This window comes from Ctenopharyngodon idella, chromosome 13 (assembly GCF_019924925.1).
Source record: "Ctenopharyngodon idella isolate HZGC_01 chromosome 13, HZGC01, whole genome shotgun sequence".
In the NCBI taxonomy this organism is placed as follows: Eukaryota; Metazoa; Chordata; class Actinopteri; order Cypriniformes; family Xenocyprididae; genus Ctenopharyngodon; species Ctenopharyngodon idella.
In genome coordinates this window covers 28,966,908-28,980,650 of record NC_067232.1, presented here as the reverse complement: position 1 = coordinate 28,980,650, position 13,743 = coordinate 28,966,908, and the positions used below count along the sequence as shown (strand labels likewise).

At 40.5% G+C, this 13,743-nt stretch overlaps 1 protein-coding gene across 5 annotated transcripts in view; it reads left to right on the top strand.

The window, feature by feature from the left end:
* LOC127524378 (collagen alpha-6(VI) chain-like) overlaps positions 1–6,302 on the top strand; it is a 121,686-nt gene extending 115,384 nt beyond the window's left edge. For 4 of the 5 annotated variants that reach the window (XM_051915792.1, XM_051915794.1, XM_051915793.1 and 1 more), the window contains 3 exons: positions 57–235; positions 4,653–4,826; positions 5,530–6,302. In XM_051915792.1, coding sequence (XP_051771752.1) covers positions 57–235; positions 4,653–4,826; positions 5,530–5,729 — 553 coding nt within the window. In that variant the 3' untranslated portion in view covers positions 5,730–6,302. Of the gene's footprint in view, positions 1–56; positions 236–2,929; positions 4,178–4,652; positions 4,827–5,529 lie in introns of those variants that run through there. The other variant, XM_051915796.1, reaches the window with a different exon arrangement.
* Positions 6,303–13,743: the final 7,441 nt, after the last annotated feature.

Here is a 13,743-nt window from a genome sequence, read left to right as displayed (position 1 = left end):
CTGTACAAGACAGTCTGCGCTTTTTAATGAAATGAATCCTTCTGAATGTGTTTCAGAGATATTCTGCCCACTGATGCGTCCACTGAAGAGCCCATCACAACAGAAGAACCTCTGGAGGAATATGATTATAATGAGCAAAAGACAGAACCAATCACTGATGACAATCAACTTGAGTACACTGAACGCTTTACAGAAGAGCACATAGAGGACCACACCAAGCCTCCAAAGACTAAAGGTAATTATAATAATGTTTTATTTATATAGTGTCTTTCAAGAACCCAAAGACACTTTGGACAATAGTGCCAAATAACACAAATAATACAGAGATAAAATCAGGTTACAACACGAACAGGCAGTTAGACAGTGATCATATAACATACACGACAATAACTGAAAATAACTAGACCATCAAAAATTAAAGTAGACCATCAGTCAACAAAACATATTGTAAATAAATAAATTTTGAGTTCAGTTTTAAAGGTCTTGAGAGAGGCAGTTTGTTCCAAAGCTAAGGAGCTGAGATGCTGAACACCCTACCACCAATAGTAGATAGTCTGAACTTGGGTACTCCAAGCAAATTCTCCTAACTCAAATCTGAGAGTATGGGCAGGAACATACTGGAGTATTAATTCTGAAAGGTATGAAGGTGCTAAGCAATGGCGAGCCTTAAAAACTGTTAAATGCCTTAAAAACTAACTAAAGTACTTTAAACTGATAGACAATAGGGAGCCAGTGCAGTTGAACGGATTTTTAGTTAAATGTAAGAGCACGAGCAGCTGAGTTTTAAATTAGTTGCAAGCGATTAAGGGCTTTAGTGGATGGGCCACAAAACAGAGTAAAAAGAGTCCTGATGCAAAGTTATAAAAGCTTGGACAACAGTTTCGGCATGTTTGAGATTTAGCAAAGGTCGTATAACAGACAATGTTGTGAAGATGAAAAAAAAAACAAGTTGGCTAATATGGGGTTTAAAGCAGAATCAAATAGTACCGCAAGATTGCGTGAAGGACGAACTATATCTCCGTCAATATGAATGGAGAAGTCATGTTTGGAAAAGACAAGGGATTTAGGATCTACTAACAGGATTTCTGTTTTGTCAGTATTCAGCTTTAAGAAGTTTTGAGCCATCCATATTTTGAGAACTTGTAGGCGGAAAGTGATGGAAAAACAGAATTGGGCTGAGTAGTAAGATAGATTTGTATATCACCAGTCTAGAAATTAAAGGGTTAGTTCACCCAAAAGAAAATTCTGTCATTAAGTACTCACCTTCATATTTTTGATGAAATCCGAGAGGTTTATGACTCGTCCATAGACAGCAATATAATCAACACTTTCAAGGTCCAGAAAGGTACTAAAGACATCGTTAAAACAGTCATGTGACTGCAGTGGTTCAACCTTAATGTTATGAAGAGACGAGAATACTTTTTGTGCGCAAAAACAAAACAAAAATTAAAGCTGCAAGCAGCGATGAAAGGGCACTCGCACCCGGGGCCACCACCACCCGGTGGCCTTAGGAAAACAGTGAATAGTGGTTGACATGCATGTAATCGAGTAAATAGAGAAAAAATATGGCAAAGTCATTTTGACATGCCACACTTTCTGCTGCCAATAGGTGCCGCTTTGACTATTACTTAATATTGCCATGTAGATGTCTTTAGGCTAGGACTATTATCAAACATGTGAAGTTTGGAGCAGATCGGACATTGTTTGCCTGAGTTACAACAACTTCCTGTTTCGTGGCGTTAATCACATAATTTAGCACTTAGCCAAGTGTTGCATGATTTAACGTGTTTCTAGCATGTTTGGTACTTCATGGCATATTTAAATGTGTTTCTGGGAGTGAATTACAGTGCAAAGCCTGCCATTTCCTGTTGTCAGCAGGTGGCGCTGTGACTAACTGAATATTGGTGTATAGATGTCTTTAGGCCAGGACTTATATCACACATTTGAAGTTTGGGGCAGATCGGACATTGTATGCCTGACTTACAACAGCTTCCTGTTTCATGGCGAAACATCAAACTTTGTTAGGCCACCATGGACACGCCCTTCAACGAAAACTCAAGATCTTCGCAATTTAACGTCGCAAAGGCCTTTAGATTAGGCTGACCAAATATGATGTTTATCTGATAAAAGCTCTAGGAGGAGTTTGTTAAAGTACAACGTCTGGAAATGGCAAAAACTGCACAAATTTTGCTGAGAAAATTCAAAATATCTCACTTCCTGTTGGGTTTTCAGATTTAGCACCCAGGGACTTTTTTGTAGGTATTGGGCTGTTACATCTGTCTTCCGAATTTCATACCTGTACGTGAAACATAGTAAATTTTCACCACTTCTGACACGTGTGCAAAGTTTCATGAGTTTTCGAGTATGTTTAGGCCCTCAAAAATGTGATTCATTTTGGAGAAGAAGAATAATTGACCGAGCAATTACACCACACACCATCGGTGCTCGGGCCGTAATAACGACTTTATTCAACAATCTCTTCTCTTCTGTGTCATTCTCATATGCTGTTTACGTTCAGCGCTTCCAGGTTCTATGTTAGAACGCCGACTCATTATTGGCAGACACTGATCACGTGATCAGCAAGACGCATGCTTGTGACGCTGATACAGGAGCCGGCCAATAATGAGTCGGCGTTCTGACGTAGAACCTGGAAGCGCTGAATGTGAACATTAAGTAAACATCTTCGTAACATTAAGGTTGAAGCACTGCAGTCACATGACTGTTTTAACGATGTCTTTAGTACCTTTCTGGATCTTGAAAGTGTTGATTATATTGCTGTCTATGGACGAGTCATACACCTCTCAGATTTCATCAAAAATATCTTAATTTGTGTTCTGAAGATGAACGAAGTTTCTTACGGGTGTGGAACGACATGAGGGTGGGTAATTAATGACAGAATTTTCATTTTTGGGTGAACTAACCCTTTAAGACCATGACGCTGGATGATCTGACCAAGAGGAAGCATGCAGATTAGAAATAAAGGTGGACCAAGAACTGATTCTTGAGGTACACCATGGGAAGGCGCTGAATCCAGATCTTCCTGGCCTCTGTTGTGAACAACAGTTAAGATGGCATTCCAGGGACCAGTTTACGACAGGGCCCCTCTCTAACTGCTGGTGTGTAAGAAGATGTGCCACACTGTGATTGGATCTTTGGTGAATGAACATAAACAAATGTTCAGCAACATCAGATGAGATGTTAGGACAACTGCCAGACACCTCTTCCAGAGCAGCAAGGGGGACCTTCTGCACCCACCAAAACCAAGGTGAGGACTTCTCATTATACGACACATTGACTCCAACCACCAAACTCATTCCTAAGGTTTAGGCAAGGACTGCCATAAAAATTCCTTCAGGACCCCCTGGATGGAGCAGCAGTGACTGAAATAAAGAGAGGCTACAGATAGCTATCTAAATCCATTCATACCTACGTTTGGAGGCCTTAATTCGATTTAAACTGCATCACATCCACTCCATCTTCATCTGACCCTTACGGCTCCTACAGCAGCGCAGCCCAGTCTGCAAAGGGCCTCTGCATCAGCAGACATTGCCTGTACCACACGGCTCCTCAGCAGCGCAGTCAGCCTGCAAAGGAACCTGTGAAGATTCATCTGACCCAGCTGCCCAGTCCATCCTAAAGGACCCTCTTGGCGCAACCGAAGTTCAGCATCCTCCAGCCCAGCGTGGCACGACTACTGGATCGCAACTCCGCGCCCTCCCACTGCACGCAGCCTGCATCATCAGTGGAAGACGTCTCTGCTACCAGATTGATCACCTGACTGTGTGGAATGTAAATATAAACTTACCAAACCTCTTTCTAGAGACCTTGGCATTAGTTTATACAAGCAGCATATGTTTTTCTAACCTGTTTAGATAACAGTTACTTGAGGTCAGCTTGTTACAAATAATAGGGATATTATTTGTTGAATGATAAATAAGCAATTATTTATCACCATTTTACCAGAGCCATTAGGTGGTTTCCATAAGAAGCATTCCCATTCTACATTCAGTTCAACAGCATTGCATTTATCCGTTCTGTGTTCACTTCATTTATTTGTTTCTTTGATTTAATTCAGTATTCTGCTTTGATTATTATTTTACTATCTTTTAGAAGTGCATATTCATTATTTCATTATTAATCATTGTGGCATGTCTGTTGTTAATAAATTTCATTGATTTTATTATAACTGTGTCTTCCTTGTGTTGATGATCAAAGACTCTAATAGTTGACCAGACTCTCACAAATCCTTCAGATAAATCAGTTGACCAACTCCCTCCCGTTTATATTAATTCTGAATTATTGAACAGCTCTTTTGGAGTGTTCTTAAATTGTTAAGATAGTATTCTTAACTGGTGCCCTGTCTTACAAAAGGGGTGAGGGGTCATCTGATACTCTCATAACCACACCTTAAGTGACACGTGATCAAAAATCACTACGTCACCGGTGAATGGAGTAAAAATCACTACACCTCATATAGCTGCTCTACCTATGAAGTTGTGTATATCTTTGAAGTTGTTTATATCTCTGGCACAGTAGTGTGCATGTATCCTCACTCACATTAAAAATGCACAAGCAGTTTTTCTGCTGTTTCTCTGACATAGTTCAGTATTCAGTGCCGTAGGGAATCAGTGGAGTGTACTGTTTGTTTCCAGCAGCACGATGTTTCCTTGAGAGAGATTCTGGCCGTGTGTGTGCCTCGTATGTGTCCAGATGGTACTACAGCCAGAAGACTAAGATATGCATGCACTTTTGGTACGGTGGTTGTGACGGAAATGAAAACCGATTCTTGACAGAGGAAGAGTGCTTTAGGGAGTGTGGGTCCTCAGGTAAATTCACCACAACTTGCTTACTAATAGTTTGTAATTCAGTTTTTTTGTTGTTGTTGTTTTAATGTAAATTATTATTTGCTTGTTTTATTATTGTTATTATTACATTTGAATGTGTAAATATACATGTGTGTATATATACTATACTGTATATGAATATATACATATTTAATGCATATTGCATTAATGCCTAAATGACATGTAGGGTTTTAAGCATTTATAATAATTTCTTTATCATTTTTAATAGATAAATTAAATGATTTCTTTTATGTAACTGTACAGTACATTAAGTTTGTTCAAATTTCTCCCACATAATCTGAAAATCTTCCACAGGATGATCCCAGTATATTCGAGGGTAAAAGAGACATTCACTTGGCAGATATGCCATAGACTACCACTGTTTTTATATCATTATAATGGCTATAACCCAAACCATAAAATAAAACGTGGCATTTTTAGAATAAAAAACATTGTTTGCTTTATGAATTGTTGATGAGGGTCATCCTTGATTCACTAAAACAATTATGCAAATCAAGTAACAGAATTGGTGCTGAGCTCAATATGCATGCAGCAGTGACAAGAGAATAACTCAAATACTCACGGCACAACTGTAGCACCCAGTTCAGTTAGACTGTGGGCTGTTTCTGAATAAGATGCACTAAAATACCACATTAAAACTAAATTTTGTTTTCTTTTTGCTCAGACATTTGCCAGCTTGAGTATGACACAGGAACTTGCTCAGACTTTGCAGTGAAATGGCACTTCAACGCCAGCAGTGGTGAATGCGCCCAGTTCTGGTATGGAGGCTGTAAAGGGAACAGGAACCGGTTCGACACTCAGGAGGACTGTGAGAATCGTTGTTTCAGAGCCAAAAAAGTATCTCTTAACATATCTAAACTGTGATATCTAATGAATTTCCAATGAATGCACAATCCATTTATCTACGTTTGGCAGCTTTTGTATTCATGACCATATTCTCATCATCAATTGTCAAATAGCAGCCCTAGAGTCAGTCTTGAAGTTTGAGCTAAATGTATTAGTTAATACAGGCCTGAAGATTTACCAGCTGATGTGAAGGACCTTAATTTGGAAAAGGAACAACTGTTTATTTGATTACAAGAGCAGAATTTGTTTAAAGGTGAAGTATGTAAGTTATGCATAATTAGCCACACCAGAAATAATTGTTTAGTTTCAATTACTTCAGCCATTGCTTGATTAAACAAGTAGCCCCGCCCCAAACTCAGGCCATTGGCTGAGACAATGTTGTTGGACAACTAAAATGAACAGATTGCAATTTGGTGCTATTAGTGGTGCAGAACAGGCATTCTTCACCTTTTTTTTTAATGATTTTTGTTGATTACATTTATAAAACCTGAATTTCACAAAATTCCTTGAGTTGGACTGGCCATGCTTTTTAAAAGCACATTGTCATCAAGACAGCTGTTAAGAGGAATAAAAATACTATGAAATGAAGAATCTGTTGTACATCATTTCTATTTTTGGAGTCACTACTTTTTGACAGTAATTATCTATGTAGACTTTAATGCATGTTTCAGGCTATATGGTGTTTAATAAGCACTAAACAACAAACTGTTTAACCCTCAGAGACCCAACATTTACATTGCACTCAAGGTTTCATCAGTTCTTGCTTGGCCTGAATTGAACCCATGACCTTGGTGTTGCTCGTGATATGCTCTACTTTTAGGCTGTAGCTCAAAACCCAAGTATTGATACTATTTATTTTTCCTCCTAAAAAGTGTTTATAGAAAGCCACTGGAGATAAAACCAGAAAACTGTCAAAATTGTTGATATTTTTTAGGTGATATTGGTCACTTAACATTGGGAATTGAGAAAAAAAACAGTATATAGGGTTAGGGTTAGTATGTATTCTGTTTTGTGCTAATATGATGTTTCTCCAAAGGACATTCCCTGTGCTTTCTCAACGTCGTCTCTGAAGGAGACTATCCTCCTCTCTAAACAAGGGCTGAACATGCTTCACATCAGCAATAATACCACGGGGGATTCTGACCGGCCTCCAGGACTGCACTTAAACCGACAGGACCATCAATGGTGGTCGATAACATGGGATTTAACGGACAGCAATCACTGTGTGCTTTTACCACACTATCCCAAACCTATTAATTGTCATTAAATCTGCTAAATGGATTTGAAAAAGTATTTTATGCTGTTACTGTCACACCTCATAAAGCTGAATATGGAATAGCAAACTTAATGACAGTTTTCAAACAAGTTTCCTGAACACTGCCACTGTCTGCCATTGGTTGCACAAACCTATTAGCTGTACATCTAAAAAACACACTTCAGCTTTAACACTTCAGTTTTGCACACTTCTGGCATGCATCTAAACCCTCAGCGACCCACTGAAGCAAAAATGTTTAAAGCAATAAAATAATGACTAAATATGGTTTAAGACTACATGCAATAGCAGATCAGACTATCAAGTGTTTTAGTTTTGGCAGGAAAAAATGGGGTTCTCCGATTGGCAGTCCACAGAAAATATTCTATAGCATTCATCACAACAAAATTCTTTCTCACGCCATTTAAAATGACTGAAACCAGGACTCATAATGAGAAAAAGTAAAGGGGTCATCGCGTTTTTACATTCCACTGTACTGTTTTTCCGTAGTTTTTTCTATGTAAACGTGCTAGATGGACGTCTTTAACATTTGCACATGCGTCTTTTACAGTGTCACGCGATGCTCGTTAAAAGAATTAACATTTTTATTGCACTGATCTCCATCTTTAGTTTCAGAAATATGGTCTGTGTGGAACCGGCCCTTTTAGAATGTTTAAATTCTGTAGCCCTACTACAATACCTTTTATTAAAGAATAAACACTACATATAACCTAAGGAAATATACACAACCAAACTAAAGTATGATAATAGTATTGTAGTATCTAGCAGTAATAGGTACTTTTTTGTCAATTCATCTTTTTCAGTACTATGACAGTAGTTCAGCTGGTTTCAATAGTGTAGTTTTTCCAAAAACAAGCTATTTGTACAAGTAGCAAGGCAGTATAACAAAAAAACCCATATAAACCCCACTCATTTGAGTCCCGGCACCTACATGGTGCATTGATTATATAAATTAGTGTATTCTAGTTTGTTGTTATATTTGGTGTAAATGTATCCATTCATGTTTAGTTTAGACACTCTAAATTAGAGCGTTTATTAATTTAAATCCCCTTATTTTTTGCCAGGACAAAAACAGATCTGATTAAATTATTTTATGCTTAAGAAGCTTAAAATAACCTATTTTAAATTGAGTTGCTTATGCTTTCGTCTTTATTTATTTGTTTATTTATTTATTAAATTCCATGTTCTCCAGCATGATTTGAGAATATTGAGCGGTGTTATTTTAGTATTATATATAGTATTATAGTATTTATTAATATTTTGAATTAGCTTTTATTTATATTTTTTATTTTTTATTTTATTTTAAGTTCTGTTTAGAAATGCATGTGCTTTTGTTATTTTTATTCGTTTTTTTAATGTTTTATTTTTATTTTAGTATTTTGGTTTCAGTTTTATTTCATTTTAGTACTTCAACTTAATTATTTTTAAGTATGCATTTAATATTTATATTTAATTTCAACTTTTTTCAACTACCAGAAATTTTTTTTAATAGTTTTAGTGTTAGCAGCCAGACGGAGACAACACAGGTAACTTCCACACACAGTCTTTTATTTACAGGTTCAGCAGAACAGGCCATAGCAGCAGGTAAGGATGTGTACTCAGAGATAATTCGAGATAACTTAACTTGAACTGAATAGTCCTTCTTATTTTGCAGGTTGAATCGGGATCGCTGGATGGGAAAGACAGAAGACGGATGGATATCACAGAACAGGTGAGGAGCATGCTAGGTAGTCAGGTAAGTGTAACTCCAACAAGAAGACCAGACAAAGGTGAACTGAAGAGTGACTGCTTAAGTAATGTGCTGTGATGAGCTGGTGCAGGTGTGCAGGTGAATTCCAGTGATTGGGATCATGTGGGTGGAGCTGAGAGGTCTGGTGCTGAGGGTGTGACAGGCTCCGTGACATTTAGTTAACATTTAGTGAAAGACAGGAAAATAACGATTTTGGTGTAGGGCGATTCTGCTGTAGGGCAGCAAAAAGGACAATAGGAAACAGTTGTTATTCAGTTGACGTCAGTTCAGTGTTGATTCTGTCCGGGTGTTGGCACACGCTTGTTCTTAAGGCTATCTAGTTGTTCTTGGAAACATGCTTGTGTTTAATCTTATCTGGTGTCACTGCCAACATGCTGTGCTAAGCTTATCCAGGTATCAGAACATGCTTATCATTGCTTTCAGTCATGTAGCTTAGCAGTACTGTACTTGTTGCTGAGGTAAATGTTCAAAATATGCTTGTTACTTTAGGCTTCTAGTATTATTGCTGCATACTGTACTAAGCAACATGCTGTGATAAGTTTATCTGGGTACCAGCAAGATTTTTGTTCTTAAAGGGAATCCTTGGTGTTAAGACTTGTATGGCTTAATATAACGTAAATGATGTCTCTTACTAAAATATGTAGTAGAAAACCCATGAAAGATTTACATTATTTAAAAAATCCATTACATATTTGGACCGATTTGGACAATGGGCGGCGCCATTTTGTTTGCGTACTATGTCGATGACGTCAAATGGTTGCACTCTGTCAGCTTCTTACATTACTCTATGGCTATTTTTACCACAACACAACTCGAAATATAATATACAATGCCCCTTTGTGCAGCTTTTGGTTGTAATTTTCAGTCGATGAGCCAAGAGAAGTCTCTACTGCTTTACTAGCAATAAGAGGAGAAAAGAATGGGACGCGTCTTTGTTCTCTTCACTTTAGCCCTAATGACTTTGAGGCTTTTAGTAGACCACAGCTGAAAGAGCTTACAGTTGCCGATGGATATAAGTGTATGCTTTATCCAAATGCCGCACCCGTCGTGGAGACTGACGAAGGTAAGCCTGTAACACATCTGGATTGAGACAGATTGCCTCAAAGCTCGCGTGCGCCGTGATGCATGAGATATCTGTGATCGCATAAACAGTAGTTTGAATAGCCACAGAGACATTGCACAGCTTCGATGTTATCATCCTCACTAATTTTGCGCTCTGGCTCAAATTGAAAATGCTGATCGTGTTTTAAAAGGAACCCCGTGGATATTAAGACCTGTAGCCTATACTAGATTACCGTTGCCCCAAAGTCACGTCACCGAAAGCAACAAATATGAGCTGCATTTTATTGATCATTAGCTAATTTCAAAATCAAGGCCGCAATCGGAGAGAGCACGGCAACAGAACTGGTAAGATCATTCAGTCTCATTACTTTTAACGAAGATGATTGTGTTGTGAGCGCCTGCGACTTACTTTCAGTTTGATTTGCGGCAGTTTGCGCGTTGTTGTCTTGCTGAATAGAAAAATCAGCTGCTCATCTGCTGTGATGTGTGCTGCAGTAGCGCTGTTATATCTGGCTATAACATTATTTAACCTATAACACGCTCTCACATGTTTATTTTTTAGTATTTTTGGGAGGAGTTAAATTTACATATGTGGTTTCAACAACCAGATGCATTTAGACCTGTTCAGTTTTGACTGGAATGTGTCCCAGACCTCCTCCTGAAGTGGTTTGAGTGATCGGATTTAAATCCATCTCGAGTGCGTTTCGGGGGGCATTTAGACCTGGTGTTTTCACGATCGGATAGCTATCCGATCAGAAAAAACACATGAAGTGACCAAGTGTAAACAGGCCCAAAGACGTGGTTCTTTAGGAAATTTTATTCGTCCATATTCTGCACAACTTCCCATTCTTTTCTCCTCTTATCGCTAGTAAAGCAGTAGAGACTTGCATCGCTTCTCTTGGCTCATCGATTGAAAAAAAGCTGCACAATGTGGCATCGTATATTACATTTCCAAGTTGTGTTGCAGGTAAAAATAGCAATAGAGTAATATAAGAAGCTGACAGAGTGCAACCATTTGACGTCATCGACATAGAATGCAAACAAAATGGCGCCGCCCATTGTCCAAATATGTTATGAATTTTTTAAATAACGTAAATCTTTCATGGGTTTTCCGCTACATATTTCAGTAAGAGACATCATTTACGTTATATTAAGCCATACAAGTCTTAACACCAGGGGTTCCTTTTAAAGCTGTTGTTTAGGCTTATCTGGTATTGGGAACATGTTTGTTTCTTCATGCTATCCAAATATATTTTGCCAACATGCTGTTAAAGTTAGCAACATTCTTCAATTCTGTTCATTCTTCAATTCTTTCTTCTTCAAAATAAACTACTTCATGTTTGTTGAAAAAGACAAATAATGATACCATTAACATATAGATTGTGACAAATCACTCTTCATTAATTATCTTTCGAATGAAGTCCGTGAACAGAGCTCCTTGAAAATCAAAATCATATAAACTATGAGAAAATTATATATGTCCACCATACGTTCACACACGCAGTAAATAAGATGGAAAAACTGTGAACAGCCGACCCACGAACCAACAACAAACACCTGTAAACAAACTATAGAACTAAAATACACTTAATGACATGTGTTCCAATGATGCGCCAAAAATATATTAATGAGGAGAAATCCACCGCAATCCTCAGGGTGTTACGTGTGGTGCTGCAGGGATCAGGCAATACACGGAAATCCACAGTGTAAGGGTCTTTAATGAACGTAGGAGCAGGAAACAACACTAACACACAGAAGGCTAACAATATAACGGACAAGGAGTGCAGGGAGTGAGTCCAACTTAAAGGGAGTGCTGACGAGGACAACAGGTGCTGGGAATCCGGGGAGATGGCGGGAAGACTGATGAGGGAAGTGCAAACAGGAGTGCGGAACAGGAGGATTCTGGGAAACGGAGTCCGGGCAGGCGTGGATGTGACATTACCTCCCCCTCCCCGGAAGGCGTGTCCTCACGCCTCAGATGAAACAGCGGGGAGGGGGGGTGGGCACCCTGGAGACCTACAGGCAGGTGCGGGGGGTGCAGGCGGGTGCGGAGGTCTCCAGGGCGGGTCAGGAGCCTTGGCAGGCCACGGAGGGTCAGGAGCCCTGGCAGGCCACGGAGGGTCAGGAGCCCTGGCAGGCCACGGAGGGTCAGGAGCCCTGGCAGGCCACGGAGGGTCAGGAGCCCTGGCAGGCCACGGCGGGTCAGGAGCCCTGGCAGGCCACGGCGGGTCTCCTAGCCCACCCCCAACTCAGGAGACTGGGGCTGCACGGAGGCAGAAAACTCAGGAGACTGGGGCTGCACGGAGGCAGAAAACTCAGGAGACTGGGGCTGCACGGAGGCAGAAAACTCAGGAGACTGGGGCTGCACAGAGGCAGAAAACTCAGGAGACTGGGGCTGCTTGGCGGCCTTCTTCCTCTTCCTTCTTGGCTGTTTCGGCCCCGCAGAGGATCTTTCATTGCCCATCCGGGGTTTTGGGTCCGGCAGGACACCAGGGGAGTGCTCACTGGAGGGGCAGGCGGAGGAAAATGGAGATTGGCGAACTGGCCAGGCCGCCTGTGTTTCTGGGGTGACTGGACGAGGATCGTATGATCTATCACGAACCTCCTCAATTACAAACTCTGAACAATTTAGAAACAAAATCAGATTGATTGCATCGACTAGGGAAAAATAACAGGCAGGTTCCTTAAAACGAATCATGTCCTCATCCAGCCCCGCCAGAAAACAGGCGTTCAAACATGCATCTGGCCAATTCGCCAAATAAGCAAGCTCGACAAATTCCTCCACATACCTCTCCAGCGAACGACCGTCCTGCCGGAACCCAACGAGGCGATCCGAGGCTGTAACCGGCTTGGGAGGCATGGGAGACGCAGGGATCTCAGAGACGGTGAACAAGCCCATTTATGTTGCAGATTTCCAGTGGTTTTTGGTCCGTTATTCTGTTACGTGTGGTGCTGCAGGGATCAGGCAATACACGGAAATCCACAGTGTAAGGGTCTTTAATGAACGTAGGAGCAGGAAACAACACTAACACACAGAAGGCTAACAATATAACGGACAAGGAGTGCAGGGAGTGAGTCCAACTTAAAGGGAGTGCTGACGAGGACAACAGGTGCTGGGAATCCGGGGAGATGGCGGGAAGACTGATGAGGGAAGTGCAAACAGGAGTGCGGAACAGGAGGATTCTGGGAAACGGAGTCCGGGCAGGCGTGGATGTGACACAGGGTCGTGAAGCACCTGCACGAAAACGTGATGGATTGGAACTGCAATCTCTCCTGTAATTAAGCTCAAACATAGTCTACTGCTTCGGTCTCAGATGAGGCGAGAAAGGCAAAGAGGAAGTGTTTGGTTTATCTGGATGTTATATACGGTACTATGTTGCATTCACGCCATGTCGTAATTACTAGTCTCAAGATGACAACACGTGACTATTTGTTCTATTCGGAGCTGTTCACATCCTCGGACTGGGAGTCATGTGTTTTTGTGGCACAACTATCACTGCCTAAATGAATCTGCAGCGGTCAGGTGGTACAAGTAGGAGCTCTCAAACTATTCACTGACAATAACATCTTAACGGAAAACACACAAATTCTCCCCTCCTTCTCTTTGCTCTCTGAGGCAGATGTTTCCAAACTCATCCTTTCCAATCACCCTACTACCTGTCCGCTTGACCCTATCCCCACTCATCTTCTTCAGGCCATCTCATCCTCAATTGTACCTGCACTCACTCACATGATCAGTTCTTTTCTTCACACTGGTACATTTCCCACAGATTTTAAGCAGGATAGGATTACACCACTGCTTAAAAAACCCACTCTGAATCCAGCACTTTTAGAAAACTATAGACCGGTATCCCTTCTTCCATTCATTGCAAAGACACTTGAGAGAGTTGTGTTCAACCAACTGTCTACTTATCTCACACAGAACAACCTCCTTAACAACAACCAGT